Source organism: Triplophysa rosa, linkage group LG6, assembly GCF_024868665.1.
Source record: "Triplophysa rosa linkage group LG6, Trosa_1v2, whole genome shotgun sequence".
NCBI classification, from domain to species: Eukaryota; Metazoa; Chordata; class Actinopteri; order Cypriniformes; family Nemacheilidae; genus Triplophysa; species Triplophysa rosa.
This window is the reverse complement of record NC_079895.1, coordinates 8534748-8554846: the sequence shown is the minus strand read 5'-3', so window position 1 is coordinate 8554846 and position 20099 is coordinate 8534748. Positions and strand designations below refer to the sequence as shown.

The following is a 20099-nucleotide window of genomic DNA, read 5'->3' as shown; positions in this document are numbered from 1 at the left end:
ATACATGTCAAAGAGGCCTGCACGTGATTTTCATTTCACATTGTAAAGTTCCATTGTTGTATTTGTTTGCAGAATGTGTTTAAACAATTAATATTCATTTCACATTTTGAAAACTAATAATAAATTGGACAGTAGAAGGTAAATTAAATCTATTTGAAATGTTCTGTGATGGTGAAAATCTGTTTTTTGGGGTGGGGGGTATGAGAAATATGTAAATACTAACAAATACGGCATATGTAAGGGATTGACAGTGGAAACTCTTATTTCGATTAATAAAATTGGACCACGTCACAGATATTAGCACGTTTTTTTCTTTCAAACTTTCTCTGGGTTGCCAGTAATCTCTTAAAAATCCATAGTCATTTCAACAACTAAGGACATTGTGGGTTATACAGTACAAAAGGACTTGACAAAAAGCCAAAGCCTATACAAACTTTAGACCCGCAGACCTCTTTCACATCCTTTGTTATTGATCCCTTATTATAGAGGCACAATTATAATAAAATGCATTTACATGGTTTTTTGACATGGAAAGTAATGAATGATAAAAAGTATATATATATATATATATATATATATAGTATTATTATATATATATATATATATATAATGGTGGAAATCCGTCCAAGATAACGGTACACTTGAACTTCACTACGAGAGTAAATTATTGCGCACTGGCAACCCGCATCTGCATGGGCTCATTGGGCTGGTCCTCTGTACGCAGAGGTTGCTGTTACTTTCTGACATGTCTGGGAAAGCTTCCAATGATAAGAAGTCGCACAGAGAGGAGTTTCGGAACTTTCGGAAGTATTTTTGCTCGTTCTCGCGGAGCGCCTCGTGTTAAAGTTGAGCTTGTCAAACTTAATGTAAGACTATAGTATCAAAGATCGCCGATTTCCGATTGATTGAGGACCACATCTGAACTGCATGGCTTTTATTTTGAGGTGTTTTAGGAGCTCAGTGTAGGAAGGATGAGAAGAGGCAGCAGTAAATTGTCTTTTCTTTGAATCGTGGAGTACGCGCGCTGAATGAACGCTCCAGAAATGCGCTTACAGGTAATTGCGCTAAATGTTTGTTTTTGGCCGAAATCAAAGGACGATCTAATATGACCGATTTATAAAATATCGTTTTTTAAAAAAGTTTAAAAACGTGTCCAAAAAAATACAATGATGGTTTTAAATAACTTACGCACTACTCTACATTGATCACTAGAACTGTTCGCACGTATAAAACTAAATCAGGTCTTGCCGCGACTCTTATGCCGCTTTACTGGATTGTATCTTTGTGTTACTGACGTTTTTCAACATGAGGGGAAGGTACACGCTTGGTTTTGCCGTGTTGTGTTTGTTGACATTGGCCGTTTACGTGTCAGAGAGCAGCCCGAACGACAAACAAGCCAAACTCAGACTGATTTCCGTAAGGCGAGCAAGACTCAATAAATCACGACAGAGTCAGATCTTAAAGACACGACCGGGTTCTTATTCAGTGCTTAATGACAGACGCCAGCAAATGCAGGCGGATGAAGGTATAAACCCCAGGAAGGCATTGGCACAAAGAAGACCACAGGGTGGGACTAGAAATCCCGTCCAGCAAGATGATGGAACACCTGCATCCAGAGTGTCCCGTATGCCAAGCAGTGCGGGTTCTCAAAATTTGTTGGCCTCATTTGCGGGGAAGAATCGGCTGCTGGTCATTTCCGCACCTCACGAATCTGATGGTTACTACAGGTTAATGATGAGTCTGCTCAAACCAGAGGTTTACTGTGAGTTAGCAGAGCGCCATGTGCATCAGATTGTGATGTTTCACCAGGATGGGGAGTTGGGTGGGAAGATCAGACGGATTACTAATGAAGGCAAAGTGATGGAGGAACCTTTAGATACCACCCTTATTCCCAGGCTTATGAACTTTCTTAAATTAGAAAAAGGAAAGTTTGGAATGGTCCTGCTTAAAAAGACTCTTCAGGTGGAGGAGCGCTACCCGTACCCGGTCAGACTGGAAGCGATGTACGAAGTTATCGATCAGTCACCCATGCGCAAGATGGAGAAGGTCCGACAGAAAGGCTTCGTGCAAAAGTGCAGAGGAGCTGGGGTGGAGGGTCAGGTGGTGGAGGGCATCCCGAGCACTGGTTTGGACCCACCAGTAGAAAGGAAACCAGAGAGAAAAGACGACCGAAAACCGATTCGCAGACTGTCTCGGACGACAACTACAGCCGCCCCCGTTCCAACAAGACTGATAACCACTACAACCACCACAACAACTAAAGCAACTACCACGACCACCACGCGGCCCCCTACTACAACAACCCGTTCCACTACGACCACAACAACACGACCGACCACAACAACAACTCAGAGGACCACCAGAGCTCAGACCACCCCGCAGTGGATCCCGGCCGCCAAGACCACCGCTGATCCGCACTATTACAACCGTAGGGACAGATACCAGACCAAAATGACCACCTCACCCACCACCCTTCCTGTCTATTACAGCAAGGCTGACACGGGGAAATACGGTGAAAACCGCACAGATAGAAAAGAATACAGTAACAAATATGCCAATGTCATACCTACGCAGCACAAGCCCTCTAAAGTTAAGCCATCCAAGAAAAAGAACGGCAATAAGGGAGTAAGTAACGCCTACGAGGATAAATATGATGTCGGAGAACCTACTGAAGTTTATCCTGAAGAGAAGGAGGAAGAGATCGTGCCCGCTAAGAAAGGCAAGGGCAGGCAGGACAAAACGGACAAAAAAAAGAAAAAGGACAAGACGGAGAAGTTTGCAAAGAAGGATAAAGCGGAGAGGAGAGGAAAAGGTGGTAAGAAGAATGGAAAGAAGGCTTCGAAACACCACGAGCAAGAAGAGTATCAGAAACCAACAAAGAGACCACCGCCTCCCCCACCACCACCTAAAGGAACTCTGGGAACATTTTTGGACTATTTTGAAAACAAAAGAAGACTTATTGTGAGTACTCTATAATACTTTTTTAATGTTTGTGTGTTTGTATATGTTGTTCACTTCTTTTTTTTTCTGCAGTTGATTACCTCTCCAACAGAAGAGAGCAACATGTATGTTCAGCAGAGGGATGAATACCTGGAGCACGTGTGTGAGATGGCCATCAGAAAGATCTCCATCATCTCTATCTTTGGTGCATTGACAAACAGCACCATGAAGATAGATCATTACCAACTTGGTAGGTCACTATTTGCTTATTCACTCTTTAAAATTAAACGTTCGTGAGGTGGATAGTATTATAAAGAACCTTTAACACACACAAAACCTTTTTGTTGCATAAAAGGTTCATTGTAGTGATAAAAGGGTTGTCAGACTATAAAATGGTAGGCATAAATAAATCATTTTTCTCTGGGGAGCAAAAATGGTTCTCCTATGGCATTGCCGTAAAAATATAAGACATTCATTTAGAATATATTTACTTAAAAATATAATACTGTAGAACTGCCTGATATTATGTATATGTTTGTATTTCATCCACAAAAGGCATTTGAAGTAAAACAACTCTGAGATTTGCATTGTATTTCTTAAAGGAGTAGTTCACCCAAAAATGAAAATTCTGTCATCATTTACTCACCCTCTTATCATTTCAAACCTTTCTTTCAAAGACTTTCGAACAGAAGTGAACGGGTAATTATTCGGTTATCAGTATTCTTCAAAATATCTTCTTTTGTGTTCTGCTGAAAAAAGAAAGTCATACAGGGTTGAAATGACAAGAGGGTGAGTAAATGATGACCGAATTTTCATTTTTGAGCGAACTATCACTTTAACTCTCCTGATTTTGTTTTTGCTCCATTATCTATCTTGCTATTTTTTGAGCAGCCACTTCTGAGAGTCCAAGTCATGTGTAGACATATGGGCATTTAAACGCATGTTATAGGGTTTCTGGTCAAAGCATTCCATCCATTCTCACTTAGCCGAACGGAACTGTGGCAACCCATCGTAAAATCCCGCAGCCTATACAAAATAGAACAACTGTTTCCTGTTCTGTGAGAGTTTTACTAGTTTTCACACGGAGTTATGTATGATTAGACCAAAGATGCACATTTTCTCTCTGTGTGCTGGAAATGAAGAGCTTTTAATTACACGGCATGCAAAAAGTGCCTTTTTTCTGACAGTTGGCACTCACTTGTGAGTGTGGGAGCACTTTTCCAGACCGTGACCTCGCATGACATAAAACCTCATTGTGAAGGAACTTGAGAATGAAGTAAATGGTACTTGTTCAAGTGTCACGGAATCCTTCAGGATGAATCAAATGGAACAGTGGGAGCAGAGTCTGCCTTGGCGTGTTATACTCTGAAGTTCTCTATCCAAGACATGGGGAAAAGTCTGTTTCCTTTGTAGCAGATACTCTGACTGGAGAATTTTAGCTCAGCAGTTCTGGGCAGGATGTGTTGTTGAGCATTCATTGCTGCTGGAGTCTGACAAGGACTTAAATGTGCTTTTTGATGCTCTGTTTCTGGATAAGAAAAACAGAAGGGAAGCCTAAGGGATGAATTCCAAAACCTGGAGTGTAAACAATGGATTTGAGATCATGGGTAGAGATCTTAAGATGTTTGATTTATTATACAACTTCCAAAAGTTCTCTCCCTCTTCCATGCTGAGATAATTCGCACCAGATTTGCTTAAAGGTCACCTAAAAAGGTTCACGTAAATTTTGCTTTTAAAACAGTCGCCATTTTACGTCGCACGATTATACGACTGTAAAATTGAAAAGCCGTTGAGATGAAATCTGATGAGTGGGTTTAAAGTTGACATCATCCGGACTGACTCTGAGTGACTCACTGCTTACATTGTTGTTCCATGCACTCATCAGTCTGTGTGTGAGGGGTCCCTTTCACTGCCACATGGAAAAATGGAAGCAAAACAGGTGCTTAGATGACTTCACTGTCCAGGAACACATCAGTTAAGTGAATACACAGGCCTCTCTGTGAAGGTATATATCAGTCCACCATGTTCTGAGCATTTACAGACTGCCAGCTCACTCTGACTGGTTGTAGTGCAGCTGAAGACATTAGAGGTACTGGAAAAGGAAACATGACTGACTGTATGTTCGGTGGTTCCTAAACCACAATTAAAGGTCCTGTGCTGTGGCTGTGGTAGGCACACTAGCCCATACAGTATATAATTAGGAGCAGCGCTAAGGCAAAGCCAAATCTCTCTTTTTCCATTTGTTACGCCTAACTGCAGGATGGGGATTTTTGTTTATTTTTGATTTATAGAGAAAATAGTTCTGTTTTGCATTCTCATATTGAATTAACATGTACAGTATACCGTTTGCTTTAAAGGAGTAGTTCACCTTCAAAATGAAAATTCTGTCATCATTTACTCACCCTCTTGTCGTTTCAAACCTGTATGACTTAATTTCTTCTGCAGGACACAAAAGAAGATATTTTTAAATGTTGGTAACAGAACAGCACAGCCCCCAATTCACTTCTATTGAGCCCAATGCAAGTGAATGGGGGGGTGTTAACAACATTCTTTAAAATATCTTCTTTTGTGTTCTGCGGAAGAAAGAAAGTCATACAGGTTTGAAATGACAAAGGGGTGAGTAAATGATGACAGAATTTTCATTTTGAAGGTGAACTTGTCATTTAATGACGGATAGTCTCATCGACAGGTAGATGAAGTACAATACACTTTACAGCTAGTGCTTGACCTGATCAAAGTAGTATTTGGGTAGTTTGTTTTTAGTATTTGTGTCGGAAATGTATTGTTTTTGTTTCTGATAGTGCAGTGGCAGTATTTTGGAAGCCTGCTAAAATGATGAAATTGTTCTCAGTGGTTTAAATTAACACCAAATTCGCTGTTCTTAGCCTTCACAAAAATTAGGCAGGGGACTGTGAGAGTAATATTCAGCAGACAAACCAAAAAATAGTTGGAATTGAATATAACCTACAGGGCAGGCTGCTAACTTTAAAACAATCACTTGAAAACAATGTACACCGGACTACGGAGCGCATGAAGAGACAAACATCTTGCGCTTTTTGTTTTTATCTGCGCATTGAGGTAAACTCTGGATATGTACGTATATATGGTATATATTCATTTTATCCCTAATCATATGTAAACATTCAATTAAAATAATATCATGCTAAAGTTAAAAAGGTCAATAAATATGTAAGTAATAAAAAGATGTGCTAGTGTATTTGTGCCTTTTTATTTTTAATGAAAATTGATAAGAAGGGAGCCATTTTTTCTTGACTTGGCATTAAACTTTTTAAGAAATATTTATTGGCAATCTCAGTAACAGTCATGAAGTGGCATTATTGCTACCATTTATACAGTACTAGTACTAGATTTTTTTACTGTTCAGTAGTTAAATGTGTAATGTTTTGGACTACACTGCACAGTGTCTTTATTAATGAAACACAAATTAAATATAGCTAAACTGTCAATTCATGTTTAAGGGGATACTGAGGTGATCTATTTAGATTTAAGTATATCACAATTCATACAGAAATGGGATTCAGTGCTGTATTATAAATAAATATAACAATTTAATTGATGTTTAACGTGGAGGGGCCCCACACATTGCCTTTGCACAGGGCCCGAGATTCTGTGCTACGCCCGTCATTGTGCCTCAATGGATCAAGTTAACCTATTGTTAACTCAATGTCTGTGTTACAAAAGGTTCTTAAAGGAGTAATTTACTTCAAAATTTGTCCCCGTTGACTTTCCATAGTCGCTTTATTCCTACTATGGAAAGTTAATGGTGACCAATTTTGAGGTGAAGTTCTCCTTTAAAGGTATAGTTCACCCAAAAATGAAAATTTTGTCATAATTTACTCACCCTCTTGTCATTTCAAACCTGCATGGCTTTCTTCTGCAGAACACGAAAGAAAATATTGTTAAGAATGTTGGCAACCGAACAACGGCGGTACCCATTGACTTGCATTGGTTTTGTGTCCATACAATAGAAGTGAATGGGTACCGCCATTGTATGGTTACCTTAGTATTAATCAAGAAATGTTACAGAAACATATTTGTTTATATTCATTTTACATTATTTTGAACCCTGCTGTATAATTTTTTTTGTTGTACTTTCAATTAGGTTGAGTTGTGGGTATGAGCCTTGGTACAGAACAAACTCCATAATATTCATTTCTTGCAGTGAGAGATAAATAAAGACCATATATTTATAGACAGAATTACCGTTTAGCCTCAGCTTTTGGTATTTTTTTCTATAATGACAGTGGATTGCATTTCACAAGGGCCTCCCATGTTGAAAGTAGAGCTTTAAACCTCCTCCCAGCATGTCCGCTGGAGATCAGAGTGAGAAATTCTTTGAATTTTGTGGAAAGGAAATCAAATACTTTGGGTCGACCGTGTTGTCCTGTGCTGTCTCACGAACTTCTTTCACACGAGTCTGCTTTATCTGTATTATTTGAAGCAGAGAAAGCCATGTTCCCAGAATAAACACACAGAGCTGTGCTAGACCGCATGTCTTGTGACTTTCCATTCAGACAAACCGCAGAACAGCATTGAGATTCTCATAAGTCTTGAGTTGAGTACCGTTGACCTCGTCGGATAGGTCACCACACATACTATGTTATGAAAGACACACGTCTCTTAGAACTCCAATCAAAACAAAGACTGTCTGGCTATCTGTAATCTTCTGAATTTATCTCTCTTGTGGTTGATCAGACTGTGGGATTTTGTGTGGCGTCTTTGCAGAGAATGACAAACCCATGAAAGGTCTGAGACAGGAGGATTTGGAGAACCAGGATCTCATCACGGAACTGAGGAAAGCGTACGGAATGACCTACAATGATTTCTACGTCGTCCTCACAGATGTCGACATGAAAAGAAAGGTAAATAACCATATTACACACGAATATGATGGTAGTGAACTGGGTTGTTTACTTCAGAAGACTAGTTGAAGGTGTAGGTGTGTTTTGTGTGGGGAAGGATAACATTAAAGCCTTTTAGGGTTTTTCAAACAGTACAGACCGTCTCGGAGATCAATGTTTTGTTTTTCGACCAATCAGATTTCAGGGGAGGCTTTTGGGGCACTACTACTGTACCTGTTTTTGGAACAATGATTCTGCAGAAAATAAACTTGAGGTTGTCTATGTGACTGCATTTGAATCACATTACATTATATTATTATAACATTATATTAACATCGTAATGTCACACATTATATTTACAAATCATAACATGTCACACATTACATTTTTCACTGATTTTAAAGCTTTCCTTAACAGTCGTTTGCATCGGTATGTGAGTTGTGCCAGGGTAAAGCCAAGTTCTGTTTGCAGACAGCTGGAATAAACAAAGAGTCTACTGTGCAGTCAGGCTGGATAGGAGTCTATAATCTAATGAAAATCCTCAGAGCTTCCTTTTAAAAACAAAAAAAAATCATGCTGGGCAGCTAAAGGGATAGTTCGCCCAAAAAATCAATAAAAAGTCTAAAATGAAAACTTTGCATTTTCATTATTTTAAAAGCATGTACTGCTTAATATTTCCCATTATGTCCCACTGAATCAAGAACGTCATGGAAAAGTCATACAGTTTTCACATACAGTACATATACATGCTTTGAATCTGGCTTGCACCTTGTATTTACTGTTGAAAATGTCAAGAATTCTTTACAGCTCTGTCAATTTGACAGAATTTTAGGTATAGCATTCTTGTCCGCTCAAAATGTATTTCGAAAATCACCTTGCAAGGGTATCCACGAGTATGACTTTATCTCTTCTCATTTTATCCAGCAAAACTATGATGTCCCAATTGCGATGAAAGCTGTGTTTGACTATGTCGACACGTTTTCCTCGCGAATCAGAGAGATGGAACAACAGAAACGTGATGGGGTGTCGTGTAAAAAAGAGGACAAGCCAAGATCATTGGAGAACTTCCTCTCCAGGTACCTCATAGCCCTTCTCTAGTTCATGATGTTGGTGCTCAGTATGTTTCCACTGACAAAAATGAAAATTCTGTCATCATTTACTCACCTTCGAGTCGTTCCAAATGTGTATACATTTCTTTGTTCTGATGAACACAGAGAAAGATATTTGGAAACAATGCTTTTAACCAAACAGATCTCAACACCCATTGACTACCATAGTAGGGAAAATTACTTTATCTTTTTTTTTGTTCTGTTGAACACGAAAGAAGATATTTTGAAGAATGTAGGACAGCAAACAGTTCTGGGGCACTTTTGACTACCATTGTTTTTTTCCGACTATGTAGTCAATGGGTGTTGATATCTGAAGCATTATTCCGAATATCTTTCTCTGTGTTCATAAGAACAAAGACATTCATACACATTTGGAACAACTCGAAGGTGAGTAAATGATGACAGAATTTTCATTTTTGGGTGAAGTATTCCTATAAGAGCCTCAGGATGGCATCTCATAACCTGCCCACAAACAAACATGGCTCATCCTGGCCTTTGTTTATTTAAACATCTAAAGTCATTTAAGTCAGTATATTTTTTTAGCTTTGATGTAATGGTCCATATACGTATAATGAATAAAATGTGTTGTGAGTGTATACATTCATTGAGCATCATATTTTGTTTTGCGTCAGTCTAGTTACAGTTGTTGTTTGGAAAGCTTTACATAAGGAGACCTTTAGTGAAAACAGAGCTATCAGTTAGATCTCTTAGAAATGTCAACATTTGGATAAAAACGTTATCATCTGTGAACAGTATTTTTTTATGATTTTACTGCATTCCTTTGAACCTCTGGATAAACAAACCTGTTTCTAGTCTTACAGTCTGGTAATAATTTTACTCTGGGTGATTCTACTGTAGGTTCCGCTGGAGACGCAGGTTGTTTGTCATATCTGCGCCAAATGATGAGGAATGGGCTTATCAGCAGCAGCTATACGCTCTGACCAGTCAGGCGTGCAACCTGGGTAAGCATGATAAACCCTAGCATTTCTTTGAAGGGTAACTCTGATATAAATACCAGATATAATTATTGCATAAATACACTGGATAATTTGGTTTATTGCTTCAGGGACTCTACATGCTAGGTCTACTGACCTCATTTTCACCCTGCTCTGTTTTGCGTTTCCGTTTTCTTTTGCATATCTCACGTTCGCCAAAATAATATGTGTGCCATATGAAAAGCTCTGACATTGATTTCCTCTTGTCACTCAGCGAAGATTAAAACCAGTTAACCACTTTAGTTCATACCAAACCAGATCTCATAAACTCCACAGCGTGGTGGAATTGGGATTTTTCTTGGTGTTATTCCAATGAACAATGTGTATTCCTGATGTTGCTTACAGTCGGTAACGTTTTTAACAAAATACACTTGACACAACAGCACAGAGCGTTTGCCAGATTGTATCTTGTCCCAGAAATCTTGACAAGCAAATCATTAATTTTACTAAGCAGTAATTCATCATTGTAGCATGTACAACTTAATTTTATAATATACAGCTTTTACTGGCTGGATTAGCCATTTTTATTGGTAGTAGTTAGTAAACCAGTTCCACACCCATTAGTCATGCTGATGGTCCCAGTTAGTGATGATACTTGGTGCGTCACGTAGTAATAGTTGCTTTATCTAAAAGACACAATTTCCACATGCAATGGCTATGGAAATCATAAAGGGCTGAGATATCAGATTTGATGAGACAGCTTAAGTAATGTTATGTCCAAAAATATTGTCACTTTCTTAAAGGTCCAGTGTCGGAAATTTAGCGGCATCTAGCGGTGAGCTCGCAAATTGCAACCAACAGCTCACTGAACCCCTACCTTTTGAAGCACTACGGTGGCTGACACAGAACGAAGATGTCGTCACGTTACACTTCTTTGCCGACTGAGATAATGTATTTACGAAACATGCTCTGTAGAGCAGTTTGTCCGTTTAGGGTTACTGTAGAAACAATCTGCCGAATTCCATGTAAGGGGACCCGCGGTGTATGAAGATGGAAATAGCTCATTCCAAGGTAATAAAAGATAACGCTTCATTATGTAAGGTCTTTATACACCTCTGAAGACATAGTTATGTATAGTATATTGCATTTCTATCAACAGATCCTCCAGAAAATTACACACAGCACCTTTAAGATTTGGTGATCAAGATCCTTAAAAGCATTATTGTGAGGCAACAAGAAATGAAGAATTAACAAATGACTTGCTTTCATATCTATTTAAACTGTTGGTTCTCATATATCAGCTGTATTTCCTATCAACAGCCTGTAAGCCTTAAACATGCATTAATGTCAACATGAGAGCACAAAAACTCAAAATGCTTGCTGTTGATTTTCAGGACTTCGCCACGTATCAATACTGAAGCTGATGGGGACAGACCTGGCGGACATGGGGGGAGTGTTGGAGCTTTACCCCATCAATGGTAAGAATCCTACCTCTGGCAGAACTGGCAGAAAAGCTACATTTCTGGCAAATTAGACTTACCAATAAACACATAAAATGCGGTCTAGACTTGCGAAAAAGTGGTGCGAAAAACGCTATTATTAACTGGTGTGCAGACATTTGGAGCAACTTGATTAAAATACCAGCTTGCTGCTTAACACTCTATCATACTGTAGTCTTAGTAAACATACTATAGGAAGCCTATTCACTATTTTACATTCTGCATTTTTGACAACATCCATGCAGTCTGAAACTGTGTGTTTTTGTTGTGTTAACATTTTTTTCGTTGTCCATCAAAAGCATCAAATAGCTTTGTGATTCAGGCCTGTCCCGGCATGAGTCAGCTTCTCCAACCCAGCAGGGTCCTGAATTGACCAAACAGTTCTCGCAAGAATAATATTTTGCAGGTCAAGAATGAAAGGGGGCTGAGGTGTTTGCATACTTTCCATCAGACAGCTTCCTGGTCACTGCCAGTGAAGCTCCTGTGTGTTTTGAAGGGCTGCATCAGCAAATTGGAACAGTTGCCTGTCTGATGCGTTTAGATCAGATGTTGATTTCAATAAACCGCGTCTGGAGAGCTGACACTACAGTCTTTGTGTGCTTCAGTGTAAACATACTTGAATCTTGGTAGTGATCCAGCAGATCCCACATGTACGGAAGATAAAAGCTAAGTCAATATTTGATTGGATTTACAAAGATAGATTTCTATAAAAATGTACCATGACTTTGTTAAAAAGCATTTGTGTTTAGCAACCTGTTCATTATATTGGTACACACGCACGCATTCCAGAGAATCGTTAAAATATGTGCACGCTGCTTGCTTCTGACTCCCACATGTATGTGTTTAGGGAGCGCAACAGTGGAGCGCGAGGGCTTATCTGGCGCTCTGGTCAAAGACATCAGAAACTACTTCCAGATCAGCCCTGAGTACTTCTCCATGCTGCTGGTGGGAAAAGATGGAAACGTCAAGTCCTGGTACCCGTCTCCCATGTGGTCCATGGCCATTATCTACGACCTGATCGACTCCATGCAACTACGCAGACAGGAGATGGCCATCCAGCAGTCTCTAGGCATGCGCTGCCCAGAAGACGAGTACGGTGGCTATGGTTACCATCATGGCTACCATGACGGTTACCAGGAGGGCTACCATCAGGGTTATGGTTATTAGGGTTTATCCGTGAACTCTGTGTTTCAAGATAAGAGAAAACTCTCAGAACATACCTTTAAATGGTTCTATCATAATTATACAGTATAAAGTAAAAAGATGCATTTTCTCCGCTGTAGGCCTAAGATCTCTTCATTCATGTTTGGTGTATATCATTTCACATCTATGGACATAATCTTTTGTAGATACAAAAAAAACCATTTGTATTTATTGGATTTTTTTAAGTGATCATTTTTAAAGGTCACAACAGGCTTTATTTCTTTGTGAAACCATGTTTAAATTTGTCACTGTATTGTAAGGAGCACTGCCACATGCTGAATGTCTTATTTATACACATTTAAGTTGTGCTTTAATATCAGTAAAGTTATATTACCATCATGCTTCTGCATCCTGAACATGAATGTTGGAAACTTTGCAAATCATATTTTAAGTACTGGTCCATATATCGACGTTTTTAGCTTTGCACTACAAGAAAATCTAATAACTACTCGTCAAGCTCGACGGTTTTGTTTTGTCCCCCTCTGCTGGTCAGTGATATATTGGCAATAGCTGCAAAACAGTATTTTTAGAAGTTTGAGAATCTCAACTAACAACTGTGCAAATATTTCAGCTATGATATGAATAAAATGAATTTTGTTTGTTCCAAAATCAGAACAGTATTTTTAGTGTCATATGTCAAGAACCTAAAAATATAACACATGCATTTATAGTATGGCACAATAACTGTTTGTTAAATGTGATTGTGTAAAAGGCAAATTCTCCCATAACAGAACTAAAAAAAAAAAAGAATGAATTCCTCTAAATACCTTATCACACTATCACATCATGTCCCTTTTATGTATGAAGCAATGAAGAAACCAAATAATTCAGTATATGATGAGAGAAATACTGTCTTGCAAAAGTTACACATGCTCATAATGGTAATATAAAGATAGATAAAAACAACAGTACCCCATACATTTAATGAAACTGAACCAATGCAATAGATGATTCTTTATAATACATAAAACAATCTGTTTTTATAATACATACAGTATAAAGGCTGATTTTAAAATATGTCAACTATGTACAGATAGCACATTTAGAAAGAGTTATCCTCCGATTCGCTCTCTGTATTGTCCTTGGTTAGTCTCTCCAGCTCTTCTCCATCCTAAAATAAAATGCAATCATGAAGAGTTTCATACCAAAACATTATGTACAAAATATCCTTCAGTAGCATTATTGAGCTTTTTAATAATGTAATTCCATGCAGTATATATTACATTTTATCTAAATAATGCAGTTATTCAAAGCAAGCTTTGGCACTCAATTGTGTTTTCATTATAGGAGTCAAATTTCTCACCCCTCTACACTAAATCAGATTATGGTTTGCCAGACCTGTTTTACAATGAGACCCTTGTTTAAACTGTCAATATGTACACACTAATTATAAAGGTGGAAGCATTTCACCCACACATGGTGATTTTGACACTACATCAGAACGAACTGTAAAGTCTATACTGGTAATGGCTAGTTGACGAATAAATCGTACCTGTGTCCTATGGTGTGACAGCAAAATTTTGGGGAAAAAAAGTTAATACTACATTGTTTTATATTGTTAATATTTATATGTATCATATAAAATAGCATAAGAGAGATTTATCTTCATTGTTTTTTTTTTCAAATTTTTTGCCATCACACCATAAGACAAATCTGCATATTAGTCTGTCAAATACCCTAACAGACTTCGAATTAATCGAAGAAGTTTAATGTTAAGTTGAGTTTTGTCCTGTGTCCTCACAGGGGTGCTGGAGTAGTGAGTTTAAGGGGAAAATGGTTGTATATGTTGCTGTTGGAGAAGAAGACTCGCTTGTTTTGCTAGCGTTGTGTTAGCTGTGTGTTCGCCGTGGTTGGTGGACAATTAAGTATGCAAAAGTTTTTTTTTGTCTGTTGTCATTCGGATTTAACATTTAAAGCCGAGTCCCTTACCCCTCTTGACCTCTCAAAGACTTCGCCATTGAAGACCCTGAGCCTCTCCTGTTGCAAAACGTACTCTGGATCCTTCAATCTGCTGCTGTGGTAGATAAAGATTGCTAGCAGTACTACAGGCGCCTGCAGGAAGAAATCCATCGATGGTTGAAAGTCAAAGAGGAAGAGAGACAGCGCTGTGACGATTACTGTGGTGATCTGGCCCGTCAGCACGTGAAACATGTTATCCCGAAACTTCAGGATGAAAGCCACCGACAGACCCAAGGCGGCGGTGACGAACGCCAACGCAATGGAGAAGACATTGTGGCCATAGAGGAGGCCGCAGTGCAGCGTCAGGTCCCGGTAATCAGAGTGAAGGAGCAGCATGAGGCTATTGAAGATCAGACCGAAGAGGTATAGCTTGCTGTTCTGGATGAAGATGCTTTCTGCCAGCTGTTCCCCCTCCTTGAGGATCTTCTCATTGTAGATGTTGGCCAGCGCAGAGATGAAGCACTGAAGCAGTAGTAGGATGTAACCCAGGCCAAAGCTGTTCAGCTTCTGGATGAGCTGGCTGTCCCACAGCTCCTGTGGCAAGCCTCCCATCCAGTCTGATGAATTGTGATGTTTAGGGTGGCTGTATTTCAGACAGCTGTTTGAGGGACTGGAAATGTGGGCCGGGTGGATAGCGTGTATGGCATTGGTGTGTTGCTCACTGTTTCCAGTAGTTAAGGAGACAATAGACAGGAACAGGATGATCAAAGACGCCCACTGCACCCAGGACAGGTGCCTCCTGCAGGTCAAAGTACACATAGTCAGTAATATATAATATATATTTCTTTGGAATAGAAAAAGATAGGCTAGTAAAAACGTGGTGTGTCAGCACTTACTTTAAAACAACCCGGAAAAGAATGGCTGTTGTAAAAATTACAATATTGGAAAATAATACTGCCATGGCCTGTTAAAAACACGAGGAATAAAAAAGCGTGCTTAAAGAATTAATTGCTCAATTATCTGTATTCATACAAAGTATCAAAATAATCATATTATATAATAATCAATTAATATTTATTAAAGAATGCCTTTATAAGTCCAACGTACAGGTTGCAAGTAGGTCATCACATAGAAGATTATAAGGTTGTCAAGGAAGTAGAGGAATGCAGGAACAAACCATTTCAGGTAACTAAGAAAAGATCCAAAGCCAGTCCACGAGCGGCCCTCTGGAAAACAAAAAATATATGTTATTTATGTCATTATTTCAGAATATAACAAAATTGTTTAACAAGCTAATGAGAGATGGTATTTTGGGACTAAAGCTGGCTCACCTCGAATGACCACCCGTGCTGACATCACTAAACAAAGTACTAATTTAATGGCCTCTGCCATTAAATTCACAGATGCAGGAAGAAAGTCATATTTGTTTTCTGCAAGTATAAGAAACAAGCATGAGACAAGAAACTTGTCTTAAAGGGTTACTTCACCCAAAAATGAAAATTCTGTCATCATTTACTCACCTTCGAGTTGTTCCAAATATGTATACATTTCTTTGTTCTGATGAACACAGAGAAAGATATTTGGAAGAATGCTTATAACCAGACAGATTTAGCCCCGCATTGACTACCATAGTAGGAAAAAATACAATGGTAGTCAAAAGTGCCCCAGAACTGTTTGCTGTCCTACAGTCTTCTTTTGTGTTCAACAGAACAAAAAAACGATAAAAGTATTTTTCCTACTATAGTAGTCAATGGGGGGCAAAATCTGTCTGGTTAAAAGCATTCTTCCAAATACCTTTCTCTGTGTTCATCAGAACAAAGAAATGTATACAGATTTGGAACAACTCGAAGGTGAGTAATGATGACAGAATTTTCATTTTTGGGTGAAGTATCCCTTTAAGCAGCAAGACATTTTATATCAATACGACAGAGTTTTTTTAGTCGGTCTATGATGGTGCAATACCCTCATTAGCTGAAAATTTTAGTAATAGGATGCGACTAGTTCCCAAGGTGATGAAACCCAGACCCAGAGCCAAAGTGTAGACCGAAGACCTGGAGCACAGCCGGGAGCTAGGACAGCCATAACAGGAAGATGAAGAGGAGGGGGCCATTATGAATAACACAACCTAGGATCAATCACAAAAGATGACCAAAATAGAAAAAAGAAAGCTCAGTTAATGAAATTGCTAAACATAATCACCAAAGATAAATCATCAACTATGTAATAAATGTTTTTATTAATAAAACAGGAATGTTGGTGTCAGCTATCTTCACTCCTCTAATACCACATTTGCGATACTCAAATCTTAGCCAAAGCCAGCAACCTTCTGTTTTCAAGACATTGATTAGAATGTAATTGACTAATACAAAGCAGACACTCAGCAAAGACAAAGCAGTCAGGACAGTCAGTAACATTAATGGACTACTGTGGCTTAAAGTTCGGTTGAAAAAGAACATGAACACTGTGTGATATGAGAAGGAAATGACATTGCTTGGAATGGATTTACAGCACTATCGAAATTAAACGTGAGGCTAATAAATGAATGGCTACTGCTGATGAAATACATACACGTTAAATAATATTTTAACATTAAAGGGATAGTTCACCCAAAAATAAAAATTCTGTCATCAATTACTCACCCTCAGGTTGTTTCAAACCTATATGCATTTCTTTGTTCTGTTAAACACAAGGAAAGATATTTGTAAGAATGTTAGCAATTTTCAGTACTGTGACATCATCCACTATCATAGTAGGAAAAAAATGTTTTATTTTGTTGTTCTGTTGAACACAAAGTGAGATATTTTGAAGAATTTAGGAACACAAACAGTTCTGGGGCACCTTTGATTACCATTTAATTTTTCCTACTATAAATGATTTCACAGAATTGAAAATTGCTAACATTCTTCCAATCATCTTTCTCTGTGTTCATCAGAACAAAGTAATTTATACAGGTATGAAATGACATGAGGGTGAGCAAATGATGGCAGAATTTTCATTTTTGGGTGAACTATCACTTTAATACAGTATCTATGAACAAGCAAATTTATGACTGTAATGTTATATGTCCAAAATTACCTTAACACAATATGATGATTAATATTTTTATGCTCGCAACATTCGTAATGAGTAAGAAGTATAAACATCAACCAGCCCTACTAGTGATGTGACGTTTGACACCGAGGCTTCGAAGCTTGTATAAAAAAATCGAGGGCTGCGTCCAAAAGCTTAGGCAGCTGACTTGTTGCCTCGTTGCCTCATGAGGCAGTGACTTCGGGGCAGCGTTTGGGCATGAAGGCAGCTCCGTGATACACATTCGGTCAGCCTTCAGAGGCAGGCTAGCGTAACAGAATTCTGTTTGAAATATAAACAGAGGGCACCTTTGTGAATACTAATCGAATATGTTAAAACTACAATACTAATTTCTCGCTAGAAATGCAATCGAAAGTTGTAAAAAGACCAAATAGAACTTTATTTACACAAAAACTGTGCTCCAGCCACTTTCTTAGCCACCTTTTTTTTTCAAACTCGACCCTGCTCGACCAATCACATTCCCCGCACGAGTACACGCATAGAATTCTGGGACATTGAAGGCAGCAAAGGATACATCGTTTATTTGTAATGTAAGATCACAAGGACTTGAAGAAGTAGTTCCTGTAGCTCAGTGGTAAGAGCATGACGCTAACAACGCCAAGGTCGTGGGTTCGATCCCAGGGGATTGCACATACTTAGAAACAAATGTATAGGATAATGCAATGTAAGTCGCTTCCGGGTTTTGCATACAAAAATACATCATCTCTGAGCCTCTCCATTTGCAAAAGTGTGGGAACGGATTGCGAAAGCGTGCGCAAGGTTTATGAATTTGTGGGTTTTTCAAAAACTGAGGGCACATATTTGAATATCATGGGTACGGTTTATTAATCCGTGAGCACGATTTGGTAAACTGAGGGAGCAGTTTTAGAATCTGTGAGTACGGTTTTTTAAACTGAGGGAACGAATTACAAAACTGTGGCCACAGATTTCTCCGACGGGTGACCAGGCGGGTTCCGCAGGTTTCTATTGTCTTTTTTTGCTTCAGTAACGTCAGTGAATTGGAACTACAACTGTCACGTGTGAAAGAATATCACAAAGGCAGCAAAAGTAACTGTTGAACACGTCCGGTTCCTTAACAGTGTTGTAATGTAATGAAGTAAAAATACTTCGAATTTTTCCGTAATATTACTTTATATTTCGGCAGACATTTGCTTTTAGTCCACTACATTTCCTGAACAAAATGTATACTTTTACTCTGATACATTTCCCCTAAGCATGTTCGTTACTACAAAATAAAAGCATAGAAACAGAACTGTATACTTATAAAAATACCTGTACTTATAATTTATAAAGTAAAGTTATAAAGATGTGGTTTCTGAACTTGTATTTTGATAGTTTAGCAATTTGGCAACATGTTGTTCCAGAAAACTACTGAGCTTGAGTCAGAGCTTTTTCAGTTGTACATTTCTATGTAAGCACCATTTTTGATCTTTATGCTAAAAAAAATTTTTTTTAACAACGTTTGCTTGAACTTTACTTTAAATACTTCAGAATATTTCATATAAGAAGTACTTTTGATACTTAAGTACAATATTTATCTGTTACTTTAAGACTTTTACTCAAATCATATTCTAAAAGGTTACTTTCACTTCTAGCAAAGTAATTTTCTGGCAAGATATTTGTACTTTTACTCAAGTATTGTTTTCATGTACTTTATACATCACTGTTCCTTAATAGAAATCTTTAGATTTTTCTAAAGTCCCCAGTTCACAATCACGTCACAGTTATACAATAATTTTCTTTCATTTTGCCATGTACGTCTACATGAGCCTCGCTTATAAACTTACAGGACTAAGACAAAAGTTTTTGTGAATAACTGCATATGCTGATCGAAGCACATTCATAAAAATGTTGTTTTGTTCCATTTATTGATTCTTTTTCACCTCACTTGAGGGCTAAGCCTCGATGCTTCGCAAAGCTTCATTTCACCATCACTAAGCTCTACTATCTGTTTTTTACGACATGTCTTTTATAAAATGCAGGAAGAAAATGCAGAAATAAAGAAATGTTAAGTTGTTTTATTTACCTGTCCATATGTGCTCACGCCAACATACAACCTGCCCACTGCTTCCGCATCTGTGAGCATGCGTACAACGAAGACGCTACGTCATTGCGTGGCTACGCGGCTATAGGCAGGACCTTCACAATAGTAGAGTTAGTAAATTCGACTTGAGAGCTGTGTGTGAGATTGTATGTTTGACATCAAACACAAACATTTATTTTGATATAAGAAATGCACTATTAATATTTCTGATTAGGAAAATAAAATAGAATGTAAAAGAAACGACTACTACCTATTGAAAATGCAATATAAAAACCCTGTTCTTTCGTTTTTAAAGCTCTAAACTTTTGGTGGTTTTTTTTGTTGGTTCCGTGAGTAGTTTTGAATTAATTACTGAATAATTGAGTGTATTGATGCCTTCTTTTCAGCTCAAACCCCAGACACAATTTCTTGTCACGTTTCTATGGGCAGTTTGTTTTTATGATATATCAGACTGTTTTTCTGTAACTGTCTAAAAACAGTAGGAGAATATTTGTCATTCCAAGCAGATCTATTTATCC

At 38.2% G+C, this 20099-nt stretch overlaps 2 protein-coding genes across 5 annotated transcripts; one reads left to right on the top strand and one right to left on the bottom strand.

The window, feature by feature from the left end:
• The first annotated feature begins 735 nt into the window (after positions 1–735).
• ccdc80 (coiled-coil domain containing 80) lies at positions 736–13188 on the top strand. Its single transcript, XM_057336380.1, has 7 exons — positions 736–2961; positions 3034–3190; positions 7687–7823; positions 8727–8878; positions 9770–9873; positions 11241–11324; positions 12193–13188. Exons 1-7 carry the CDS (start codon positions 1306–1308, stop codon positions 12510–12512), a joined length of 2610 nt encoding a protein of 869 aa, XP_057192363.1. The 5' UTR covers positions 736–1305; the 3' UTR covers positions 12513–13188.
• Positions 13189–13325: 137 nt separating this feature from the next.
• Positions 13326–19623, bottom strand: slc35a5 (solute carrier family 35 member A5). Of its 4 annotated transcripts, none has more exons than XM_057336385.1 (8): positions 19564–19598; positions 17087–17123; positions 16410–16572; positions 15779–15877; positions 15555–15673; positions 15344–15411; positions 14478–15246; positions 13326–13659 (listed from the first exon to the last, which is right to left on the bottom strand). In XM_057336385.1, the coding sequence occupies exons 3-8, from the start codon at positions 16555–16557 to the stop codon at positions 13591–13593; spliced, it is 1272 nt and encodes a 423-aa protein (XP_057192368.1). In that variant the 5' UTR covers positions 16558–16572; positions 17087–17123; positions 19564–19598; the 3' UTR covers positions 13326–13590. The 4 variants fall into 4 exon arrangements, with proteins under 4 accessions (XP_057192368.1, XP_057192366.1, XP_057192365.1 ...); XM_057336383.1 differs by lacking the exon at positions 19564–19598 and adding an exon at positions 17604–17771; XM_057336382.1 differs by lacking the exon at positions 17087–17123 and having other exon boundaries at positions 19564–19623.
• Between the last annotated feature and the right edge of the window lie 476 nt (positions 19624–20099).

Bases quoted from the DNA above. Each gene is read 5' to 3' on its own strand.
- ccdc80 (XM_057336380.1), top strand. From the start codon at position 1,306: ATGAGGGGAAGGTACACGCTTGGTTTTGCCGTGTTGTGTTTGTTGACA. The intron at 2,962-3,033 runs GTGAGTACTCTA...TTTTTTCTGCAG, and splicing joins AAAACAAAAGAAGACTTATT to TTGATTACCTCTCCAACAGA. The intron at 3,191-7,686 runs GTAGGTCACTAT...GCGTCTTTGCAG, and splicing joins GATAGATCATTACCAACTTG to AGAATGACAAACCCATGAAA.
- slc35a5 (XM_057336382.1), bottom strand. From the start codon at position 19,623: ATGCTCACAGATGCGGAAGCAGTGGGCAGGTTGTATGTTGGCGTGAGC. The intron at 15,878-16,409 runs GTATTGCACCAT...TTATACTTGCAG, and splicing joins AAAATTTTCAGCTAATGAGG to AAAACAAATATGACTTTCTT. The intron at 13,660-14,477 runs GTAAGGGACTCG...ATTTTATTTTAG, and splicing joins TCTTTGAGAGGTCAAGAGGG to GATGGAGAAGAGCTGGAGAG.